Below are 26,527 nucleotides of genomic sequence, written 5' to 3'. Positions count from 1 at the left end.
ATGCTCAATGTTGAGATTGAACGTTGAGACACAATGTGCCCCAGATTCAATTGACCTGTATAAAACTGCTATTTGATGCTTCATGTAATATTTTCAAATGAGGATACTATAGTTCCTGAATGATCAACAATCTTTCTATGAGCAACAAGTATGTAATGCGTTGTACAATAAATGTCAAATGGGAATATAGTTTACATAGGTTCTCATAAAAGCCAGGAGGTTTAATTTTGTATGTGTATTTGTATCTTTAGTATCGTCTGAGATCCCCAACACTGGAAAGCTGCTGCAGTCGTCCCCCTCTTCAAAGAGGGAGACACTTTAGACCCAAACTGTTATAGACCTATATCCATCCTGCTCTGCCTTTCTAAAATCTTTGAAAGCCAAGTTAACAAACAGATTACCGTCCACTTTGAATCCCACCGTACTTTCTCCACTATGCAATCTGGTTTCCAAGCTGGTCATGTCTGCACCTCAGCCACGCTCAAGGTCCTAAATGATGTCATAACTGCCATCGTACTGTGCAGCCGTCTTCATGGACCTGGCCAAAGCTTTCGGCCCTATCAATCACCGCATTCTCATCAACATACTCAATAGCCTTGGCTTCTCAAATTACTGCCTCACCTGGTTCATCAACTACTTCTCAGATAGAGTTCAGTGTGTCAATCGGGAGGGCCTGTTTTCCGGACCTCTGGCAGTCTCTATGGGGGTGCCACAGGGTTCAATTCTCGGCCTGACTCAGTTCACTGTATACATCAATGATGTCACTCTTGCCGCTGATGAATCTCTAATCCACGTCCACGCAGACGACACCATTCTGCATACATCTGGCCCTTCTTTGGACAATGCGTTAAATAACCCACCAAACGAGCTTCAACGCCATACAACTCTCCTTCCGGGGCCTCCAACCGATTTTAAATGCTAGTAAAACTAAATGCATGCTCTTCAACCGATTGCTGCCCGCATCTGCCCGCCCGACCAGCATCACTACTCTGGACAGTTCTGACTTAGAATATGTGGACAACTACAAATACCTAGGTGTTTGGTTAGATTGTAAACTCTCCTTCCAGACTAACGTTAAGCATCTCCAATCCAAAATTAAATCTAGAATCGGCTTCCATTTCGCAAACAAAGCATCCTTCAGTCATGCTGCCAAACATACCCTCGTAAAACTGACTATCCTTCCAATCCTCGATTTTGGCGATGTCATTTACAAAATAGCCTCCAACACTCTACTCAGCAAATCAGATGCAGTCTATCACAGTGCCATCTGTTTTGTCACCAAAGCCGCATATACTACCCACCACTGCGACCTGTATGTGCATCCATGACCAGCTCGGAAACCAGATTGCATAGTGGAGAAGTTACGGTGCGATTTGAAGTGGTCGGTGATCTGTTTGTTAACTTGGCTTTCAAAGACCTTAGAAAGGCAGGATAAAATAGATATTGGTCTGTAACAGTTTGGGTCTAGAGTGTCTCCCCGTTTGAAGAGGAGGATGACCGCGGCAGCTTTCCAATCTTTGGGGATCTCAGGCAATACGAAAGAGAGGTTAAACAGGCTAGTAATAGGGGTTGCAACAATTGCGGAGGATAATTTTAGAAAGAGAGGGTCCAGATTGTCTAGCCCGGCTGATTTGTAGGGGTCCATATTCCTTTTGCCTCATCCCACTCAACCATACCATTTTAAATTCCTCATCAATCCACTGGGTGTTAACCGTTTTTAGAGTCATTTTCAGTCAGTCATGGGTGCATGCTTATTAATAACTGGAATGAGCAATTTCATAAATGTGTCAAATGCAGCTTCTGGTTGCTCTTCATTACACACCACAGATCAACAAATATTATTTACATCAACAACATAGGAGCCACTACAAAACGTATTGTATGACCTCTTATACTGTCACGCCTTGGTCTTAGTATTTTGTGTTTTAGTTAATTAGTTGGTCAGGCCAGGGTGTGACATGGGTTTATGTTATTGTGTTGTCGTATTGGGGTTTTTGTAGGCATTGGGATTGTGGTTGATTAGGGGTGTGTTTAGTTTAGGTTTGGCTGCCTGAGGCGGTTCTCAATCAGAGTCAGGTGATTCTTGTTGTCTCTGATAGGAAACCGTATTTAGGTAGCCTGGGTTTCACTGTGTAGTTCGTAGGTGATTGTTCCTGTCTCTGTGTAGTTTCACCAGATAGGCTGTACTTAGGTTTCACGTTCCGTTTTGTTGTTTTGTATTTGTCTCAGTATTTTCATGTAATCGTCATTTGTTTCATTAAAAACATGAGTAACCAACACGCTGCATTTCGGTCCGACTCTCTTTCGTCAAACGAAGAACACCGTTACATATACACTATACTAGGCTCAGTCCATGGATCATTACAGCCAATGGATTTGATTACTGCTTTAAAGCTGATATCTCAAAGTGCTGTACAGAAATCCAGCCTGAAACGCCAAACAGCAAGCAATGCAGGTGTAGAAGCACGGTGGCTAGGAAAAACTCCCGAGAAAGGCCAAAACCTAGGAAGAAACCTAGAGAGGAACCAGGCTATGTGGGGTGGCCAGTCCTCTTCTGGCTGTGCCGGGTGGAGATTATAACAGAACATGGCCAAGATGTTCAAATGTTCATAAATGACCAGCATGGTAGTAATCACAGGCAGAACAGTTGAAACTGGAGAAGCAGCACGGCCAGGTGGACTGGGGACAGCAAGGAGTCATCATGCTAGGTAGTCCTGAGGCATGGTCCTTGGGCTCAGGTCCTCCGACAGAGAGAAAGAAAGAGAGAAAGAGAGAATTAGAGAGAGCATACTTAAATTCACACAGGACACTGGATAGGACAGGAGAAGTACTCCAGATATAACAAACTGACCCTAGCCCCTTGACATAAACTACTGCAGCATAAATACTGGAGGCTGAGACAGGAGGGGTCAGGAGACACTGTGGCCCCATCCGATGATACCCCCGGACAGGGCCAAACAGGAAGGATATGTGATCAATACGTGTTGATGATTGTCTTTCTGTGCTGTTTATAACTACCCAGGTAGGTTGACAGTTAAACTTTAACCAGGTTGCAGGTAATAGTTAGAGTTTTAAGCTTTTTCTTGATTGGGCAGCTTGATGAAAGTCAGTCAATATTTAAATCTCCCATAAAATATACCTCTCTGTTGATATCACATACATTATCAAGCATTTCACATACTGACTGATAGCACTTGGCTTTCAAAAGCAGCTTCTCACCAGAATGGGCTTTAGGTGAGGCAGATGAACCAGTAGCCATATTACTTCAACAGTATTTAACATGAGATCCTATCTAAGCTTTACAGGAATGTGGTTCTGAATATAAAAGTCAACACCACCACCTGGCATTTCTGTCATTTCTGTAGATGTTTTAACCATGTATTGCTACCACTGTATCATCAAAGGTATTATCTAAGTGAGTTTCAGAGATTGTCAGAATATGAATGTCATCTGTTACTAGAAAATGATTGATTTCGTGAACCTTGTCTCTTAAGCTACATATGCTAATATGGGCTATATTTAGCACTTTTATGGGATGCTTGATTGTTTTCATTGCTTTACTGGGAGCTTAGCAGATGTAGACATGCTCATGTTACTTATGTTAGTGCAGGGTGAACTGCACACAGTGGACTTCCTGCTAAGGCACACCCCCTCAGTGCTAAAAGTATATATCTGGTTCATGGACACATGATAACTGGATAAAATAGCTGTAGGATCAACAGAGGCATTCAGGCCAGTTAGAGGGACATAAATGAGGTTACTTACATTGTGTCTTCCAACGCCCCTGGTATAATGTACATCTGCTAAAGCAGTATGCCAGCTCTGTGTCACAATGGTAGAGTTTAACTGAGCTGGGCTTGGGTCATTGATTAGTCATTTTCTCAATGCAGCCTTTTAATGCTCTGAAAGGAGCTTGGAACCCAAGTGATTTGAGTGGATCCCATCCTCCTTATAAACCAAGCTTTGTTTCCAGAAGGTATCAGCATGGTAAATTAATGTTGCTACAATAGTCTCGTAGACAGTTATGAACGCTTATAGCAGTGACATTGTTTTCAGTAATTCATGCATAATGCATTATACATAGGCTGATAATATAAAGGCCTATTAATGAATGCTACAGTAGCAACAACAAATGTATGAATGCAGTCTGATATGACAGACTATACAGCGCTCTCCTCATCTTTGGTGAAATAAGACATCCTGTAAGTAAACAGAAGTAAGCTGACAAAAGTGGAGGGGAAGGGCTTCACCCATCAAGAACCTCCAATTCATGTTAAATTGTTCTTTTTTATATAATACCAAAATAGTGTATGAATCATGTGAATGACAGTTCACTTTCACTATAAAACCACTATAAAATCCTTCCATAAAATAGCCTTAAGTAACCATCTCTCTTTCTTTCTTTCTTTCTTTCTTTTTTACGGTGCTTTATCTGCAGAACATATGGTTCATCAGTTACCAAGTTCCATGGCTTTGTTCTGATGAAGGCCTGAACAACCATGGCCCTGTCAAAGCATGTCTGTAGCAAACATGTTTATTTGATATTTCAATATTTTAGTATTTATTATTGAAATATTTGAGTATTTGTAAAAACCAAATAGTCAACCAAATTGTACTTGACAGGATTTTCAGATACCGAGGTTAAATGCATAGGAGTGCCACGTCTGCTCCAGCTCTTCCCTCCCCCTGGTGCTTGAGGGTGCCAGGTTGCCCTGGCCCATCACACACACCTGCCTTCCCTCTTCACGCGCAGCAGCGATATTGGACTCACCTGGACTCACTCACCTGTTTATTACCTCCCCTATATGTGTCAGTTCTCTGCACTGATCACCTGGACTCACTCATCACCTGTTTATTACCTCCCCTACATGTGTCAGTTCCTCATCACCTGTTTATTACCTCCCCTATATGTGTCAGTTCCTCATCACCTGTTTATTACCTCCCCTACATGTGTCAGTTCCTCATCACCTGTTTATTACCTCCCCTACATGTGTCAGTTCCTCATCACCTGTTTATTACCTCCCCTATATGTGTCAGTTCCTCATCACCTGTTTATTACCTCCCCTATATGTGTCAGTTCCTCATCACCTGTTTATTACCTCCCCTATATGTGTCAGTTCCTCATCACCTGTTTATTACCTCCCCTATATGTGTCAGTTCCTCATCACCTGTTTATTACCTCCCCTATATGTGTCAGTTCTCTGCTCTGATCACCTGGACTCACTCATCACCTGTTTATTACCTCCCCTATATGTGTCAGTTCCTCATCACCTGTTTATTACCTCCCCTACATGTGTCAGTTCCTCATCACCTGTTTATTACCTCCCCTATATGTGTCAGTTCCTCATCACCTGTTTATTACCTCCCCTATATGTGTCAGTTCCTCATCACCTGTTTATTACCTCCCCTATATGTGTCAGTTCTCTGCTCTGATCACCTGGACTCACTCATCACCTGTTTATTACCTCCCCTATATCTGTCAGTTCCTCATCACCTGTTTATTACCTCCCCTATATGTGTCAGTTCCTCATCACCTGTTTATTACCTCCCCTACATGTGTCAGTTCCTCATCACCTGTTTATTACCTCCCCTATATGTGTCAGTTCCTCATCACCTGTTTATTACCTCCCCTATATGTGTCAGTTCCTCATCACCTGTTTATTACCTCCCCTATATCTGTCAGTTCCTCATCACCTGTTTATTACCTCCCCTACATGTGTCAGTTCCTCATCACCTGTTTATTACCTCCCCTATATGTGTCAGTTCCTCATCACCTGTTTATTACCTCCCCTACATGTGTCAGTTCCTCATCACCTGTTTATTACCTCCCCTACATGTGTCAGTTCCTCATCACCTGTTTATTACCTCCCCTATATGTGTCAGTTCCTCATCACCTGTTTATTACCTCCCCTATATGTGTCAGTTCCTCATCACCTGTTTATTACCTCCCCTATATGTGTCAGTTCCTCATCACCTGTTTATTACCTCCCCTATATGTGTCAGTTCCTCATCACCTGTTTATTACCTCCCCTATATGTGTCAGTTCCTCATCACCTGTTTATTACCTCCCCTATATGTGTCAGTTCCTCATCACCTGTTTATTACCTCCCCTATATGTGTCAGTTCCTCATCACCTGTTTATTACCTCCCCTATATGTGTCAGTTCCTCATCACCTGTTTATTACCTCCCCTATATGTGTCAGTTCCCTGCTCTGATCACCTGGACTCACTCATCACCTGTTTATTACCTCCCCTACATGTGTCAGTTCCTCATCACCTGTTTATTACCTCCCCTATATGTGTCAGTTCCTCATCACCTGTTTATTACCTCCCCTATATGTGTCAGTTCCTCATCACCTGTTTATTACCTCCCCTATATGTGTCAGTTCCTCATCACCTGTTTATTACCTCCCCTATATGTGTCAGTTCCTCATCACCTGTTTATTACCTCCCCTATATGTGTCAGTTCCTCATCACCTGTTTATTACCTCCCCTACATGTGTCAGTTCCTCATCACCTGTTTATTACCTCCCCTATATGTGTCAGTTCCCTGCTCTGTTCCCCACTGCTGCATTCATTGTTTTTTGTCTGTATTATCAGTTTGCTGATGCTGTTCCCATCTCGTTCCATGTCCGTTCTTTATTAAATGTTTTACTGCAGTGAATGCATAACCAGGCTAACAGCAAATAAAGTGATTTTTTTTAAGGTTTAATTGAAGCTTAGAAGAGCCACCTTTTCTTAGAGTATTATATATTTTCTGATTGTGGGAAGTTTATTGCACTAGAGAACAAAGGCTCCCAATGAAATATGCTTATTTTTAAGAATAGTTAATCATTTCTTAAATCTGAATATGGAATCTCATGTGCCAGGTTTATACGTTTTGTAAATTTCTTAGTTCAGCTGTCGTTGGCATCCTGATATGACATCTGCATTCTGAAAGAGATGATCTAATCATTTACATCACATGTTAAACGGGGCGGCAGGGTAGCCTAGTGGTTAGACTGTTGGACTAGTAACCAAAAGGTTGCAAGTTCAAATCCCCGAGCTGACAAGGTGCAAATCTGTCGTTCTGCCCCTGAACAGGCAGTTAACCCACTGTTCCTAGGCCGTCATAGAAAATAAGAATTTGTTCTTAACTGACTTGCCTAGTTAATTAAATAACAGAAAAAAAACTCATTACACAAAGGCTGAGTATCTGTGTGTTTTTGCTCATCCCTTTTACTTAAATGATGAATTAAGGTCACTAATTTGTAAGGAACTCCCCTGACCTGGTTGTCTAGGTCTTAATTTAAAGGAAAATCCAAAAACCCATTGACACTCAGCCCTCCATGGAATAAGTTTGACACCCTTGAATTATATTGTCCAATCACCACCTCCAAAATCCATTAATACATTATTAATGACAGACCAATAACATTTTGAGGTAAGGTTGTAGAACCACAAAGCACAGGATCAGCTTTCTTATAAATATACATGCAACCACATGCTTCCATGTTATGCACTCTACATCTCCAAGGCTATCAGTCAATAACAATTGCTGTTCATTTAAGTTGATGTTTTGGGACATTTTTAGAATTCTTCAAGCTGCCGTGAGGTTCAACGCTACAGGAGGATGGTGAACCGAACCATAGATGTACTCAACGTTGTTTTCATAATGGGCAAAATAGACTTGTCTTCTGAAGGGAAATATTTGACTGTCCTAATTGGCTCTCTCGTCTACTTATTTACACTGTTCAGTAACCTGTCTTTGCTTGCGGTTATAGTTTTCAACAGAAATCTACACGGGCCTATGTATCTGTTCCTTCTCAACTTATCCATCAATGACTTGATCGGTATCAGCGCCATGATTCCAAGGGTCATGTCAGATGTATTGTCTGAAGATAGGCACATCACTTACCCAGCATGCTTGATTCAGGCTTTCTGTATTCATATGTATGGTGGAGCGACACTTCTCATATTGTCTATCATGTCGTTTGATCGCTACATAGCTATCTGCCATCCACTAAGGTACCACTCCATCATGACTAAGAACACTGTTGTAAGTCTCATTGCCTCTGCTTGGCTGATTGACTTTCTACTGGTTGGGATCCTGTTCGGGCTCACGTTGCGTTTCCCTGTTTGTAAAACAGTTATTGTGAACATCTATTGTGACAACATCTCCCTGTTAAGACTGACCTGTGCAACAGAAACCACAGTGAACAACGTCTATGGCTTATTTATCACGGGTGTACTCCATGGGGGAGGGGCTTTTTCTGTGGTCTTCTCCTACTCATTCATTCTATTCACATGCTTTAGAGGTAGGGACTCTGATGCCAAGCTAAAGGCCTTGCATACATGTGCCACACACCTGCTTGTCTTTCTAATCTATGAGTTCTCAGGTATCATTGTTGTCCTTGTGTATCGAATACCAAACACTCCTCTCCTACTTCAGACATTTGCAGGAATGATATTTGTCATATTTCCTCCAGGTCTGAACCCAGTAATATATGGTATCAAAACTAAAAAGATTAGAGTGAAATTACTTCAGCTTTTCTCCATGGCCAATGGTTCAGTTAGAGTAGTAAAAGTCAATAGTGTAACTTAATAATGTAACGTTAATTATTTGTTGTCCTGTTTGTTATACGTTTACATTAGTATTGTCAAGGAAAATAATTCTGAAGAGGAATGTATGATAAAAAGCATAGGGAAGTCACTATGTTAGAAAGCATAGGGACCAGAAGAGGAGCTATAGGTGGATGGGCTCATTGTAATGGCACAGTGAGGAGGAGACTGAGGTCATTGATTATTCCTTCCTCGACGTGCAGAGCATGTGGTCTAGCAGTCACTCTCATGGCCAGTCATATACTGCTCTGCATTGCAGACCAGGGATCAATCCCTGCATCCACCCTGTCTACTGTTGTCCCACTTGCCTGTCTCCTCCTCTGTTTCTATCTGTAAAGGGTTTATATATATTATTAATTGATTCGTCAATTTATGTGATTGTGTTTCAAGTCACCAGAATTACCACAAAAAAATGAATTTTTAACCTTTAACAGGTTTAATTAGCAAATACAATTTCCTCCATATACAGAATTTTCATTTTTACTTTGGTTTTGTGTTCGAAAACTGTCGGCTGGAATACCACTTCTCTCATAAAATATCAAATAAATTATGTGAATCATTTTTCAATTTGTAAACTACACTTTCCACCACTATTTTCCTGTCATTCTCAGTTTGCATTTGTAGTTGCATCATTTGTAGTATTGTTTTATGTAATTGATTCAACCTGTATGGCACTGAAATGAATCTGTCCTCTGATGAAGGGTGCTATCTATGCAACATGATTTTTCAGTCATCAGACCAAATCCACAGAAGCCATGTGGGCTAAACCCGCCCATAGTTTCTGGAGGATGCTGATCAAGTCCTCGACTGGAGAATTTCCAGACTCAATCAGCGATATTCGATGTGGAGTCCAGGCTATATTTGGTGCAGAACAGTCACTAGAGGGTGCTATGAACTAATTTGGACAACGAAGTGTGTTCATTTTTTATCAGTTCATCAACATTGTTCTAATCAGCATCCCAGACCTAAGTAGAAATGGGTATGTCTCATTCTATACATTTGAAATCTGTCTTGTTTTGTGGTATCCACAAACGAAACATGGGTTTGGAAGATGGAGAGAAGAGGAACAATTAGGCCTACATCTAGGTCATCATACAACAAGCACACTGATATCATATCTTTAACGTGGAGAGACAGCCAAATACTCCAGACATAATGCATAAGCCTACATATGAGATGTATAACAATTACTTTTACATTTTAGTCATTCAGCAGAGCGACTTACATGAGCAATAAGGGTTAAGTACCTTGCTCAAGGGCACAGACAGATTTTTCACTTAGTCAGCTCAGGGATTTGAACCAGTGAACTTTCGGTTACTGGTCCTCTTAACAGCTACTTACCACCCCTAGTTTTTGCGTTAGTATTTGAGAATCCGGGGAAAGACTACTGGAGTGTAAACTGGGCAGAATGACATTATTTAACCAAATCAGACCAACGTTGAAGATGGATATTGGAAATAATTTGATCAATTTTAGACACATTTTCACAGATCAATAAAAGTCTAACGTCAAGATGAGTCCATGTCTTACGCCATCTGTGGTGTTGATCGATCTTTAGTCTGTAATCCCAATGAATTAGGAAAGATAGGCACCAAATAATATGAAATGAGGTGGTGCCTATGCATTTTAAAATGTGGAGTCATTCTTCAACTGTTTGAACCATGATCAAACATGTCAGAGGATGGCATTCGTCATAGGAGTCATCAAATTGCTTTAAATGTCTCTCATAGTTTGATGTCTAAGGGAAGGTCTCAATTGCATATTTCTTTCTTCCTCTCTCCGCTCTCCTCATCTCCTTCTCAAAACCCATTGGAGGAGAAGGTCAGAGGGGCGGGACCTCTGGCTTTCTTATCCAATGGGTTTTGAGAAGGAGATGAGGAGAGAGAACAAGAGGAGAATGCAATTGAAATCTTCCAATTGACAGCGTGATTTACATTTGTGTGAAACCTTGCCAATCCATAAAAAGTACATGCCTGAAACCTCCTTACTAGTTTATTCAAAATATGATCTACTTACATTGACTGTTGTTGGTTGCCACATACCATTTTTTAAGTGTATTTGTAGGGTTATTTAGTTTGTACCAACTATATCAGTCTCTGATTAACATTAGCTTCACAGGGCCGCAAATGAATGGCACCCAACAATGGTTGTTATATCATTTCCCATGTCCATTAGAAATTAAGTGAGGGATTTCTTGACAACCCGTGGTGTTCAAAATGGCTTATTGGTTTTGGAATACAAGTGATACATTTACAGTTATGAAGATAAATATAACAACAATTGGTACATCAAGCTTTCAGACTGTAAAATACAACAACATAGCCTAAATACAACCACACTAAAAAGATTGTGACAAATGTCAACAATTAATATAGATTTAGATTAATTATGAATGAGTTATTTTCAAATCTATGTCTACCACTGAAAACATAGAATAGGATGAAAATATCTTTGTCTGCAAGAAATTAATTACTTTTACTTTGATTTGTTTTAAGACAATATATGATTGGATTTAAAGTTGGGAGGAATATTAAAACCTCTTAAGGATTAGCCCATTTTGTTTTAAATTTTGGCCTAAAATGACGTACCCAAATCAAACTGCCTGTTTCTCAGGCCCTGAAGCAAGGATATTTGATTTGATTTGGATCTCTTTTAGTCCCCATTAGGACTAATCTTCCAAGAGTCCTTAAACATTAAAATACAATTTATAATATGAACACATTTTCACATATAACACACAAACATACATAATATACTAACATAATGACACAATAAATACTCAATCTAAAAAATATTGATTATTCATCTACTATAGTCCCACAACATTTCTATATATGAAATTTAAATAGTTTTAAAATAATGTTTACATGTATATCTCAAAAGGTTTCTGGTTTGCTCAGTTAATTTATTTCATTTTTGTATTGCTCTAAATCGAAATGTTCTTTTACCTATTTCTCTTTTCTGTCTGGATAACGCATAGATCTATTCCTTGTATTTACGGAATGCATATGCATATTCTAAATACAATTTGAAAGGAAACACTTTGAAGTTTATGGAAATGTGAAAGGAATGTATTAGAATATAACACAATAGATCTGGTAAAAGCTAATACAAAGAAAAAACCAACTGTCATTTTCTATGTTTTTGTACCATCGTCTTTGAAATGCAAGAGAAAGGCCATAATGTATTATTCCAGGCCAGGTGCAATCGGTTTTTGGCCACTAGATGGCATCGGTGTATGTGCAAAGTTTTAGACTGATCCAATGATCCATTGCATTTCTGTTCAAAAGTTTGTATCAGGACTGCCCAAATATGCCTAATTTGTTTATTAATAACTTTTCATGTTCAAAATTGTGCACTCTCCTCAAACAATAGCATGGTATTATTTCACTGTAATAGCTACTGTAAATTGAACAGTTCAGTTAGATTAACAATAATTGAAGCTTTCTGCCAATATCAGATATGTCTATGTCCTGGGAAATGTTCTTGTTACTTACAACCTCATGCTAATCGTATTAGCCTACCTTAGCTCAACCGTCCCATGGAAGGGACACCAATCCCAAAGACATTTTTATGTGGAAACCCCTATGAGTCTCTGTAATTGCGGGGAAAATTGGCTCAGTCGGTATGAAATAATGGTGAGAAGCCCTAAACACGTGAAGAGGAGAAAACTATTAAATGTGTAGCACAAGTCTGCAGAACTTTGCTTTTAGTGTCAGCTGATCCTTTGTTCCTGAAACATGTGACAAGTACATGAAAGTAAGTGTAGAGAATGGTCCAAACAACTATGACCTGCATGAGGGCAGGAATAAAGAGACCATAGATGTTATTGATGGCTGTGTTAGAACAGACCAGTTTCAACAGTGAGGTGTTGTCACAGCAGGATCGTGTCATCAGAGATCTACAGCATGGTAACCCAAGCAGCAGGTAAAAGAGCCCCCTCATCAAAATCAAGTCACACACTCATATAAGTGTGATGATTTTCATGAAATGAGCATTGGTCATAATTGTGTTGTACCTCAAAGGGCAATATATGCCATAGCATTCAGTATGAACACTGCTCCCGTCCCATAGATATGAATAAAGAAAACTTGTGAAACAAGCAGAGTATTGAAAGGTCCCTGTGTCAAGTAAAAGCTCTTTGATGACCTGCGTAAAGAGTGCCGTGGAGCCTGTAAGGTCATTGATGGGAAGGTTTAGCAGCAGAAGATACATGGGCTGGAGGAGCCTCCTGTTCAGGACGATGGTAAAAATCAGGTCCAGGTTACAGGCATTCAGCTCAGTGCAGCAAAGGCACTTTCAGGGGGGAGATCGAAGCCTTGCAGTGTCAAAACAGATGATGGATTTGATAAAAAGTTATCCATGGTCCAGTTCAGATATCTTTATTTCATAAAAGGGGATCCACAAGTTATTTATGTTAGAAAAAAACCTACTGTACACCTTTAAAAAAAGGAAATGATTGACTTGTTATACTGTGGTGCCATTATCTAGGCAAATCTTTGTCTTTCTATCACAAATAGGCATACCTTCTCACAGGAACAAAGTACAGGCATAATAATTATACAATACAACTTAATTATATATGAAGAGCAGACAACTGATATGTGTCTTCTGCTTTTGTTACAATGAAATCTACTGTATTTACAATGACGGGGTAGGCGGTCACTTTAAAGAAGAATTTGTTCTGAACTGACTTGCCTGGTTGAATAAAGGTTAAATAAAATAAAAATAAATATATAAAAAATGTATTCTACATGAACGTCAAGTCAGTCAGGCCCTAGCCGCACACAGTCACAATCACACGCACACGCACACACACACACACACAATTTTGTGCTGTCTTTGTTATTGTTACTAAAATGCTGAAGAATGACAAAACAAATGAAGTTACACACAATTTACTCAACATGCTGTAGCCAACCCATAACCAATCTTAACCCATTACGCTTTTGAACCCCCCCCCAAAAAAATGTTGTCATTGTCTTGCACTAAAAGACGGAACACAACTCTGATATTCATTGACTGATTTACAAAGGAGAATTTCTTTATTTTATTGGGAAGGCCTTAAAAACTGTCTAAAGCCCATGCCATGTATTATACAGACTCATGTACAGTATTTATTCTCATTTAACTGAAGATACCTTCCGTTTGTAGAAACCCAGAACATTTTGTCGAATTTCTTTAGTTTTTAGACCATATATGAGGGGATTGAGAATGGGAGGGAACACCATCACTGACACTCCAAAAGCCCTCCTCAAGGAGGGGGCTACTTGCTCAAATCGATGAGCTATCAGGCTAAAGCAGGCGTTGAACTCTAAGAATAAGAACACTACCAGATGTGTACCACATGTCTGAATGGCCTTGCTCCGGGCATCAGATGACTTATTCATGACACAGCAGAGCAGGATCTGGATATATGTAAATATAACCACTAGCAACGATACACCCTGAAAGAAGGCTGTTATCAACAACCCATAGTAGTTGTTTATACGTGTGTCATCACAAATGAGCCTCACCAATGACGGATTGTTACAATAAATGTCCACTATTGTTGTTCTGCAGATCTTGAAGCGAGTGACCAGAGCCAACAGAACCACAATCAGGGTAATGACCAAAAGCCACATGAAAATGATGATTTTCATCAAGTTATTGGAACTCATGATGGAGTTATACCTCAGCGGACAGCAGATTGCGATATACCGGTCATAAGCCATGCCAGTCAGGATAGTTAAGGAGCCAGCTCCGTACAGGTGGAGGAGCAGAGCTTGGAGGTAGCATGCAGGGTAGGAGATGGACCTGTTCTGAGCCAGGATGCTTACCAACAGCTGAGGGAAGAAGGCTGTAGCACCAATCAAGTCATTGATAGGCATGTTGAAGAGTAGGATAAACATGGGTTTATGCAGCTTTCTGTCCAGTGCTATGGTGGATAAAACCGTCAAGTTACAAAACACAATGAAACAGTAAATAAGGGTTCCAAAAAGGAATGCTGGGTAAACACCTGATGGAGCTATGGCCAGTGATTCCATGCTCAACATGTATGTAGCGTTTGTATACATAACTACTGTAGGATGATTTTGTAATTGCCTTCTGGAAAGCAGCCCACCTGAAATAATAGAGAAATAGTCATATAGTCTTCAGCACATATGTTTGTACAATGAATATACTGAATTAAAAGAGCACAATGTTGCCTACTGCAACATTGATGACCAGTTTGTTGTTGGAACTGCAACAAATATGACAGAAAGAATACCTCTACAACTAAAATGAACAAAACAAAAATCAAAATAATACATATATAAATATATAGATATATATATTTTGCAACTGTTAAACATAACACACATTTTTCTTTACCTAATGGAAACACATGAATTACATCTACCATATTTATGTGATAATGCCCAAGATCCCTGGAATATCCTTTTAACCATTCAACCTTCAGGATTAGACCCACCCGTTGTATAATCATTAAAGCATGCCTACTTCTCTCTTCCTGGATGTCAGCCCACGACCAGAGCTGGAGGCTACCTTCAGTTGTGACCCCTGTGTGACGGCTCCCTGACAGGCCCTTTTTATTGCCTCATTATCAGTAAAGGACAGCCCTTTAGTGTCCTAGAGGTCTGTCACCTAGCTCATGTAACCTGGGAACCTCCTGACATATGTGTTGCTGTGTAGTCTACTGAATGATTACGAATGTTAAAACAACTTTTGCAATATTATCAACTCCTTAGATTAACATGTAATTCAATGGTGACTGAGATCATGTAGCAAAACTGTTCAGTTCTCCCATTAAATTTGGCTAACACTGAATTGTGATCAGGTAAACGAAGCCAGGTTTTCAGTTGCTGACTCTCTCCATCATCCATATATTGCCAGTTATCTGTCAATGTGTAACTTGGGTGAACTATCAGTTTATAACAGCCCCACATGTATGAAACAAGTGAACTATTGCTTTAGAACAGCCCAATGTATATTATGAGGCCACCAAACTGTTCCTTTACAACAGCCCAATGTGTATGACGTCAAGTGTATTGTTGTATGTATTCTTGTAAATAACAGCTTGTGCACGATATCTAAGGAAGTCTCCAGGTTTTGCTCGCCTGAGGTAGAGTATCTCATGATAAGCTGTAGACCACACTATCTACCTAGAGAGTTTTGATCTGTATTTTTCGTAGCTGTCTGTATACCACAACAGACTGATGCTGGCACTAAGACTGCACTCAATGAGCTGTATTCCGCCATAAACAAACTGGAAAACGCTCATCCAGGAGCGGCGCTCCTAGTAGCCGGGGACTTTAATGCAGGGAATCTAAACAAATCTGACCATAATTCTATCCTCTTAGTCTATCCTCTTGCTTACAAGCAAAAATTAAAGCAGGAAGCACCAGTGACTCGATCAATAAAAAACTGGTCAGATGAAGCAGATGCTAAGCTACAGGACTGTTTTGCTAGCACAGACTGGAATATTTTCTGGGATTCCTCCGATGGCATTGAGGAGTACACCTCATCAGTCATTGGCTTCATCAAGTAACACTGAAACATGCATGAGAGCACCAGCTCTTCCGGAAGACTGTGTGTTCATGCTCTCCGCAGCCGATGTGAGACCTTTAAACAGGTCAACATTCACAAGGACGCAGGACTAGACAGATTACAAGGACGTGTACTGCGAGCATGCGCAGACCAACTGGCGAGTGTCTTCACTAAAATTTTCAACCTCTCCCTGTCCGAGTCTGTATTACCAACATGTTTAAGCACACAATCATAGTCCCTGTGGCCATGAACACTAATGTAACCGGCCTAAATGTCTACTGACCCATAGCACTTACGTCTATAGCCATGAAGTGCTTTGAAAGGCACCATTATCCAGAAACCCTAGACCCACTCCAATTTGCATACCACCCTAACAGATCCCCTGATGATGCAGTCTCAATTGCACTCCACACTGCCCTATCCCACCTGGACAAAAGGAACACCTATGTGAGAATGCTATTCATTGGTTACAGCTCAGCGTTCAACATCATAGTGCCCTCAATCCTCATCAATAAGCCATGGACCCTGGCACTAAATACCTTCCTCTGCAACTGGATCCTGGACTTCCTGACGGGCCGCCCCAGGTGGTATGAGTAGGTATCAACACATCCGCCACGCTGATCCTCAACACAGGGGCCCCTCAGATGTGTGTGCTCAGTCCCCTCCAGTACTCCCTGTCCACTCATGACTGCACAGCCAGGCACGACTCCAACACCATCATTAAGTTTGCCGATGACACAACAGTGGTAGGCCTGATCACCGACAACAACGAGACAGCTTATAGGGAGGTGGTCATGGATGTGGCCGTTTGGTGGCAGAACAACAACAACCTCTCCCTCAACGTGATCAAGACAAACGAGATGATTGTGGACTACATATGTTAATCTTGGCTATATTTAGCACTTTTCTGGGATGCTTGATTGTTTTCATTGCTTTACTGGGAAGCTTAGCAGCATGTTATTTATGTTAGTGCAGGGTGAACTGCACACAGTGGACTTCCTGCAAAGGCACACCCCCTCAGTGCTAAAAGTATATATCTGGTTCATGGACACATGATAACTGCATACAAAAGCTGAAGGATCAGCAGCGGCGTTTAGGGCAGTTTAGAGGGACATAAATGAGGTTACTTACATTGTGTCTTCCAACGCTCCTGGTATGATGTACATTTGCTGAAGCATTATGAAAACTAAGTGACAAATTGGTAGAGATGAGCTGAGCTGGGCTTGGGTCCGTGATAAGGCATTGTCTCAACGCAGCCTTTTAATGCTGTGAATGGATCCAGGAACCCAAATGATTTGAGTTGATCCAATCCTCCTTGTAAATTAATGTTGCCCGTCTCGTAACCAGTTACGAACACTTGTAGCAAAAAGTGACATTGTTTTCAGTAATTCATGAATAATGAATTATATATATTTTTGATGACCAAAACAGTGCATGAATCATGATTCTTATATGACTGGCTTTAAGAGTTGCTGCTAGACCACAGGCTCAGCATGTTAAGTAAGGGATAATCAACAAAGGGCTATAATGAACGACGTGGAAGCTTATCTTCACTCCAATAGCTTGTCGTGAAAACACTTTCCACATCGTTCATTATTTTTTATAGAACACATAGCCCCTCGTTGATCATCTCTTACTTGACGTGCAGAGCCCGTGGTCTAGCAGTGTCTCTACTGGCCAATCATATACTGCTCTGCATCGGAGAACAGGGATCAATCCCTGTGTTGTCTCACTTGCCTGTCTCCATATAATTTCCTCCATATACGGTATTGTCACATTCTTACCTTAGTTCTTTTGTTATGTCTTTGTTTTAGGTTGGTCAGGGCGTGAGTTGGGGTGGGTTGTCTATGTTCGTTTTTGTATGTTGTGTTTTGCGTTTGGCCTGGTATGGTTCTCAATCAGAAGCAGGTGTCGTTAGTTGTCTCCGATTGAGAATCATACTTAGGTAGCCTTTTCTCACCTGTGTTTCGTGGGTGATTGTTTTCTGTCTTTGTGTATGTCACCAGACAGGACTGTTTCATTTCGTATCATTCTCTTTGTTATTTTTGATTTAGTGTTCTGTGTTTAATAAATTCATCATGAACACGTACCACGCTGCGCATTGGTCCTCCGATCCTTCATACTCCTCAGACGACGAACGTTACAGAATCACCCACCAAAAAAGGACCAAGCAGCGTGGTATCGGGCAGCAGCAGAAATCTCTGGACTCATGGACATGGGGAGGAGCTTCTGGACGGAGAAGGACCCTGGGCACAGGCTGGTGAATATTGCCGCCCCAAGGCAGAGCTGGAGGCAAGGAAAGCTGAACGGTGGTGGTATGAGGAGGCAGCACGGCAGCGCTGCTGGGACTAGAGGCAGCCCCAAAATGTATTGGGGGGGGCACACGGGGAGTGTGGCTGTCAGGTAGGAGACCTGAGCCAACTCCCCGTGCTTACCGTGGAGAGAGGTGGACCAATACTCTACTCAGAAAACTGGATGCAGTTTATCACAGTGCCATCCGTTTTGTTACTAAATCACCTTATACCACCCACCACTGCGACCTGTATGCTCTAGTCGGCTCGCCCTCGCTACATGTTCGTCGCCAGATCCACTGGCTCAAGGTCAGCTACAAGTCTATGCTAGGTAAAGCTCTGCCTTATCTCAATGGTCACTATGGCAACACCCACCCGTAGCACGTTGTAACGGTTTTGACTTGAGGTTATTATTTATAGGGGTGCCAGGTAGGTTGTGCCTACCAGAGAAAACATTGGTTTATCCTTTTAGTTTGGGAGGGAATGAGTCCCATCTGGTCCGTCAAGTCTACACCAATACAAAGGACTTGTGCAAAAGTCAGGATGGAAATAAACTTTTCATAAACCCTTAAAACATTGGAAAGAACTTCAAAAACAACTATATTCTTTTGCATGGGTTGTATTAGCAACATCAATGATTACACACACATATTATTATATCACAATGAGTTCTGGTTCTTCTAGAAATGTCCTGTACCTCGAGCTTAAAAAGAGTCCAGCCCGGTAAAGGAGTTCAGGGAACTCCCGTGACCTTAGTCACGCAATGTTTGTCTGTTCATTCAAGTGTAGCGTAAACCCAGTATTAATCATACAATCCATGTAACAATTATTTTCCCACAGAACTTTAAAGCGTATCAACTCTTACTAAGTCCTCAACTACAACTAACTACATAAATCATCACCTTATACATGACATCAAAACAAATGAAATACCGTATACAAAAAGGTGGTGGTCAGTCAGACAATCCAATCCGCCAATAGATCTCCAGCGGAGAAAGGCCACGAAGAACTGGGAGGTGTAGTCCACGGAAGCAAAGAGTGGATCCGATCCTGGGTAAACTCAATTAGGCTACAAAACACACGTTTAACCTCTTACATCTATGGTGGCGCTATTTCATTTTTGGATGAAAAACGTTCCCGTTTTAAACAAGATATTTTGTCACAAAAAGATGCTCGACTATGCATATAATTGCTACTGTTCGAAAGAAAACACTCTGACGTGTCCAGAAATACAAATATCTTCTCTGTGCGTGCCCTTTAACGTGAGCTTCAGGCAAAACCATGATGAGATGGCATCCAGGAAATGACAAGGATTTTTGAGGCTCTGTCTTTCATGATCTCCTTATATGGCTGTGAACGCAAGAGGAATGAATCAACCCTTTCTGTCGTTTCCCCAAGGTGTCTGCAGCATTGTGACGTATTTGTAGGCAGATCATTGGAAGATTGACCATAAGAGACCACATTTACCACGTGTCCGCCCGGTGTCCTGCGCCGAAATTGGTGCGCAAAAGTCACCTGCCAGTATTTTTCCATGGGACACAGAGAGGGAAGCAAGCTTCCACGAACTGCATGTCAATGAAGAGATATGTGAAAAAACACCTTGAGGATTGATTCCAAACAACGTTTGCCATGTTTCGGTCGATATTATGTAGTTAATCCGGAAAAAGTTTCACGTTGTAGGTGACTGCATTTTCGGTTCGTTTCGGTAGCCAGGCGCAATGTAGAAAACGGAACGATTTCTCCTACACACAGACGCTTTCAGGAAACACTGCGCATCTGGTATGTGGCTGGGAGTCTCCTCATTGAAAACATCAGAAGCTCTTCAAAGGTAAATGATTTTATTTATTTGGTTATCTGGCTTTTGTGAAAATGTTGCGTGCTACATGCTACACAAAATGCTATGCTAGCTTTGCATACTCTTACACAAATTAGTCAATTTCTATGGTTCAAAAGCATATTTTGAAAATCTGAGATGACAGTGTTGTTAAGAAAAGGCTAAGCTTGAGAGCAAACGCATTATTTTAATTTTATTTGCGATTTTCAGAAATCGTTAACGTTGCGTTATGCTAATGAGCCTGAGGCTTAGTCACAAACCCGGATCCGGGTTGGGGAGTTTCAAGAAGTTAAGGGCAACAAAACAACGGAAAAGAGAAGCGTCGGGAACTGAGGGTTGAACACATCCTCATTCACGTCTCCATCACAACCCCACTTTTGTGCAGCTGATGCTGGCTATTTAATTGGGAATTAAAGGGAAAGCAACCTATTGGAAGGAGCTGCACTGAGACGGTTCAGAAACATTCAGGCCGTCACAACGCGCTCCAGCAGGTGTAGCTCACTGACCATCCCTAAAGCCAAAACCTCCTTTGGCCGGCTTTCCTTCCAGTTCTCTGCTGCCTGCGACTGGAAAGAATTGCAAAAATCTCTGAAGTTGGAGACTTTTATCTCCCTCACCAACTTTAAGGATCTGCTATCTGAGCAGCTAACCGATCGCTGCAGCTGTACATAGTCCATTGGTATATAGCCCACCCAATCTACCTACCTCAGCCCCATACTGTTTTTATTTTATTTACTTTTCTGCTCTTTTGCACATCAGTATCTCTACCTGCACATGTTCATCTAATCATTTATCACTCCAGTGTTAATCTGTTAAATTGTAATTATTCACTCCTATGGCCTATTTATTGCCTACCTCCTCATGCGTTTTGCACACAATGTATATAGATTCTCTTTTTTTCTACTATGTTATTGACTTGTTTATTGTTTATTGTTTTCTCCAAGTGTAACTCTGTGTTGTTGTCTGTTCACACTGCTATGCTTTATCTTGGCCAGGTCGCAGTTGCAAATGAGAACTTGTTCTCAACTAGCGTAACTGGTTAAATAAAGGTGTTCTCAACTAGCCTAACTGGTTAAATAAAGGTGAATTTATTATTTTAAGTCATTGAGACTGGGTAAGAGTACCAATTACACACACAGTTGTCTCATAATCTGCTCGGCTCTACAGACACAATAGGCTTTCATAGACTGATGCAGTTCATAATCAATTGAATAGTTCATAATCACACGTATTAATAATGTGTTATAGGGTTTCTTGGCTGATTGAACAATATAACACAGCACCAAGTGATTCTGTCTGGGTGACTTGGCTGATTGAACAATACATTTACATTTACATTTAAGTCATTTAGCAGACGCTCTTATCCAGAGCGACTTACAAATTGGTGAATTCACCTTCTGACATCCAGTGGAACAGCCACTTTACAATAGTGCATCTAAATCATTTAAGGGGGGGGTGAGAAGGATTACTTATCCTATCCTAGGTATTCCTTGAAGAGGTGGGGTTTCAGGTGTCTCCGGAAGGTGGTGATTGACTCCGCTGTCCTGGCGTCGTGAGGGAGTTTGTTCCACCATTGGGGGCCAGAGCAGCGAACAGTTTTGACTGGGCTGAGCGGGAACTGTACTTCCTCAGTGGTAGGGAGGCGAGCAGGCCAGAGGTGGATGAACGCAGTGCCCTTGTTTGGGTGTAGGGCCTGATCAGAGCCTGGAGGTACTGCGGTGCCGTTCCCCTCACAGCTCCGTAGGCAAGCACCATGGTCTTGTAGCGGATGCGAGCTTCAACTGGAAGCCAGTGGAGAGAGCGGAGGAGCGGGGTGACGTGAGAGAACTTGGGAAGGTTGAACACCAGACGGGCTGCGGCGTTCTGGATGAGTTCTAGGGGTTTAATGGCACAGGCAGGGAGCCCAGCCAACAGCGAGTTGCAGTAATCCAGACGGGAGATGACAAGTGCCTGGATTAGGACCTGCGCCGCTTCCTGTGTGAGGCAGGGTCGTACTCTGCGGATGTTGTAGAGCATGAACCTACAGGAACGGGCCACCGCCATGATGTTGGTTGAGAACGACAGGGTGTTGTCCAGGATCACGCCAAGGTTCTTAGCGCTCTGGGAGGAGGACACAATGGAGTTGTCAATCGTGATGGCGAGATCATGGAACGGGCAGTCCTTCCCCGGGAGGAAGAGCAGCTCCGTCTTGCCGAGGTTCAGCTTGAGGTGGTGATCCGTCATCCACACTGATATGTCTGCCAGACATGCAGAGATGCGATTCGCCACCTGGTCATCAGAAGGGGGAAAGGAGAAGATTAATTGTGTGTCGTCTGCATAGCAATGATAGGAGAGACCATGTGAGGTTATGACAGAGCCAAGTGACTTGGTGTATAGCGAGAATAGGAGAGGGCCTAGAACAGAGCCCTGGGGGACACCTGTGGTGAGAGCGCGTGGCGAGGAGACAGATTCTCGCCACGCCACCTGGTAGGAGTGACCTGTCAGGTAGGACGCAATCCAAGCGTGGGCCGCACCGGAGATGCCCAACTCGGAGAGGGTGGAGAGGAGGATCTGATGGTTCACAGTATCGAAGGCAGCCGATAGGTCTAGAAGGATGAGAGCAGAGGAGAGAGAGTTAGCTTTAGCAGTGCGGAGCGCCTCCGTGATACAGAGAAGAGCAGTCTCAGTTGAATGACTAGTCTTGAAACCTGACTGATTTGGATCAAGAAGGTCATTCTGAGAGAGATAGCGGGAGAGCTGGCCAAGGACGGCACGTTCAAGAGTTTTGGAGAGAAAAGAAAGAAGGGATACTGGTCTGTAGTTGTTGACATCGGAGGGATCGAGTGTAGGTTTTTTCAGAAGGGGTGCAACTCTCGCTCTCTTGAAGACGGAAGGGACGTAGCCAGCGGTCAGGGATGAGTTGATGAGCGAGGTGAGGTAAGGGAGAAGGTCTCCGGAAATGGTCTGGAGAAGAGAGGAGGGGATAGGGTCAAGCGGGCAGGTTGTTGGGCGGCCGGCCATCACAAGAAGCGAGATTTCATCTGGAGAGAGAGGGGAGAAAGAGGTCAGAGCACAGGGTAGGGCAGTGTGAGCAGAACCAGCGGTGTCGTTTGACTTAGCAAACGAGGATCGGATGTCGTCGACCTTCTTTTCAAAATGGTTGACGAAGTCATCTGCAGAGAGGGAGGAGGGGGAGGGGGGAGGATTCAGGAGGGAGGAGAAGGTGGCAAAGAGCTTCCTAGGGTTAGAGGCAGATGCTTGGAATTTAGAGTGGTAGAAAGTGGCTTTAGCAGCAGAGACAGAGGAGGAAAATGTAGAGAGGAGGGAGTGAAAGGATGCCAGGTCCGCAGGGAGGCGAGTTTTCCTCCATTTCCGCTCGGCTGCCCGGAGCTCTGTTCTGTGAGCTCGCAATGAGTCGTCGAGCCACGGAGCGGGAGGGGAGGACCGAGCCGGCCTGGAGGATAGGGGACATAGAGAGTCAAAGGATGCAGAAAGGGAAGAGAGGAGGGTTGAGGAGGCAGAATCAGGAGATAGGTTGGAGAAGGTATGAGCAGAGGGAAGAGATGATAGGATGGAAGAGGAGAGAGTAGCGGGGGAGAGAGAGCGAAGGTTGGGACGGCGCGATACCATCCGAGTAGGGGCAGTGTGGGAAGTGTTGGATGAGAGCGAGAGGGAAAAGGATACAAGGTAGTGGTCGGAGACTTGGAGGGGAGTTGCAATGAGGTTAGTGGAAGAACAGCATCTAGTAAAGATGAGGTCGAGCGTATTGCCTGCCTTGTGAGTAGGGGGGAAGGTGAGAGGGTGAGGTCAAAAGAGGAGAGGAGTGGAAAGAAGGAGGCAGAGAGGAATGAGTCAAAGGTAGACGTGGGGAGGTTAAAGTCGCCCAGGACTGTGAGAGGTGAGCCGTCCTCAGGAAAGGAGCTTATCAGGGCATCAAGCTCATTGATGAACTCTCCGAGGGAACCTGGAGGGCGATAAATGATAAGGATGTTAAGCTTGAAAGGGCTGGTAACTGTGACAGCATGGAATTCAAAGGAGGCGATAGACAGATGGGTAAGGGGAGAAAGAGAGAATGACCACTTGGGAGAGATGAGGATCCCAGTGCCACCACCCCGCTGACCAGAAGCTCTCGGGGTGTGCGAGAACACGTGGGTGGACGAAGAGAGAGCAGTAGGAGTAGCAGTGTTATCTGTGGTGATCCATGTTTCCGTCAGTGCCAAGAAGTCGAGGGACTGGAGGGAGGCATAGGCTGAGATGAACTCTGCCTTGTTGGCCGCAGATCGGCAGTTCCAGAGGCTACCGGAGACCTGGAACTCCACGTGGGTCGTGCGCGCTGGGACCACCAGATTAGGGTGGCCGCGGCCACGCGGTGTGGAGCGTTTGTATGGTCTGTGCAGAGAGGAGAGAACAGGGATAGATAGACACATAGTTGACAGGCTACAGAAGAGGCGACGCTAATGCAAAGGAGATTGGAATGACAAGTGGACTACACGTCTCGAATGTTCAGAAAGTTAAGCTTACGTAGCAAGAATCTTATTGACTAAAATGATACAGTACTGCTGGAGTAGGCTAGCTGGCAGTGGCTACGTTGTTGACTTTGTAGGCTAGCTGGCAGTGGCTGCGATGTTGACACTACACTAATCAAGTCGTTCCGTCGAGTGTAATGCTATTCGGGGGCTAGCTGGCTAGCTAGCAGTGGTGATTGCGTTACGTTACGTTACGTTAAAAGAACGACAATAGCTGGCTAGCTAACCTAGAAAATCGCTCTAGACTACACAATTGTCTTAGATACAAAGACGGCTATGTAGCTAGCTAGCTACGATCAAACAAATCAAATATAACACAGCACCAAGTGATTCTGTCTGGGTGACTTGGCTGATTGAACAATATAACACAGCACCAAGTGATTCTGTCTGGGTGACTTGGCTGATTGAACAATATAACACAGCACCAAGTGATTCTGTCTGGGTGACTTGGCTGATTGAACAATATAACACAGCACCAAGTGATTCTGTCTGGGTGACTTGGCTGATTGGACAATATAACACAGCACCAAGTGATTCTGTCTGGGTGACTTGGCTGATTGGACAATATAACACAGCACCAAGTGATTCTGGGTGACTTGGGAAATTGCAGGACTACTTTTTCACATGACATAATTTTCCACACTGAGGTCACCTTGCGATATACCAATCTATATGAAAATGTTATGCATACATTACAGTTTTTTTCGATTGCTAAACGACAGTGGACACAACTGGAGTCACATGTGCAAAACTCTAACTACAGTCTGCACAGCAGCAGTTCATGTGGACCAAACTCTAGTTCGTTTTTCATTGCTTGAACACAGTTTTCAAAACTCTACACACTTATCCCATGACTTTAACCACAACCTGCACAACACTGTGGATTTACAGCACTTTGTTCAAATGCTAACACACTGCTGTCAAAACTGTGAACCACACATTCAAAACGGAATAGATTTCAGCCTTGTGCCTTTCAAACACTGCTGATTGCAATTTCAGCTGAAAGGCTAAGCAGGTGTCTTGTTTTAGACTTGTTAGTGAACACACACACATATTACAGTATATATAGGTAGAGCTCAGAAAGACTCATTTTGGAAATGGAACAAGGAAGATGGGTTCGTGGAGGAAGAAGGGTGCCAGGGAGAGGGCGGATGTGTGGAGGAAGACAAAGAAGACAAAGAGCTGTTATTTCAGATGAGATAAGGGCGACACTTATAGACCATGTCGTGAACCATGGTCTCTCATCGAGAGAGGCAGGGTTGAGGGTGCAACCCAATCTGCAAAGATCCACAGTGGCATCTGTAATGCGAATTTTCCATCATACAAACAGGTGAGAGTTACATCCTTACAGTAAATGAAAACATTACAGGAATCTATTTTGTATTGCAATTATAGAATATTTACACAGATATATATTACAGTAAGTTTGACTGTAAAATATATTTTTACAACAGGACCCAAAGGCTGCCCCCAACAGTGGGAAGAGGAAAAATATTTTCAAATGAGCAGGAAAATGCTATTGTTGACATGGTTGTTGTCAACAATGCAATAAAACTGCGGGAGATTCAAGATAGAGTGCTGGCTGATAATGATATGTTTGAAAATGTTAATTCTGTCAGCTCAACCACTATTGCTCGAGTCCTAAAGAAACACCAAGTTACAATGAAACAGTTATACACTGTACCGTTCGAGAGAAACAGTGAACGGGTAAAAGAACAAAGATACCAATATGTCCAGGTAAGATGTCTGAGGTTACGTACACAGCT

At 42.6% G+C, this 26,527-nt stretch overlaps 2 protein-coding genes and 1 pseudogene across 2 annotated transcripts; 1 reads left to right on the top strand and 2 right to left on the bottom strand.

Annotated features, from left to right (window-relative positions):
• The first annotated feature begins 7,612 nt into the window (after window positions 1-7,612).
• Window positions 7,613-8,584, top strand: LOC135553448 (olfactory receptor 52D1-like). Its single transcript, XM_064985563.1, has one exon. The coding sequence runs from the start codon at window positions 7,613-7,615 to the stop codon at window positions 8,582-8,584; it is 972 nt and encodes a 323-aa protein (XP_064841635.1).
• Window positions 8,585-10,987: 2,403 nt separating this feature from the next.
• On the bottom strand, window positions 10,988-12,965 carry LOC135553447 (olfactory receptor 4D1-like; annotated as a pseudogene).
• A 759-nt stretch (window positions 12,966-13,724) lies between these two features.
• LOC135551557 (olfactory receptor 52K2-like) lies at window positions 13,725-14,636 on the bottom strand. The gene has a single exon (XM_064982764.1). The coding sequence runs from the start codon at window positions 14,634-14,636 to the stop codon at window positions 13,725-13,727; it is 912 nt and encodes a 303-aa protein (XP_064838836.1).
• Window positions 14,637-26,527: the final 11,891 nt, after the last annotated feature.

This window comes from Oncorhynchus masou, chromosome 13 (genome assembly GCF_036934945.1).
Source record: "Oncorhynchus masou masou isolate Uvic2021 chromosome 13, UVic_Omas_1.1, whole genome shotgun sequence".
Taxonomy (NCBI): domain Eukaryota; kingdom Metazoa; phylum Chordata; class Actinopteri; order Salmoniformes; family Salmonidae; genus Oncorhynchus; species Oncorhynchus masou.
This window is presented reverse-complemented; position numbering and strand designations above follow the sequence as displayed.

Bases quoted from the DNA above. Each gene is read 5' to 3' on its own strand.
- LOC135551557 (XM_064982764.1), bottom strand. From the start codon at position 14,636: ATGTTGAGCATGGAATCACTGGCCATAGCTCCATCAGGTGTTTACCCA.
- LOC135553448 (XM_064985563.1), top strand. From the start codon at position 7,613: ATGGTGAACCGAACCATAGATGTACTCAACGTTGTTTTCATAATGGGC.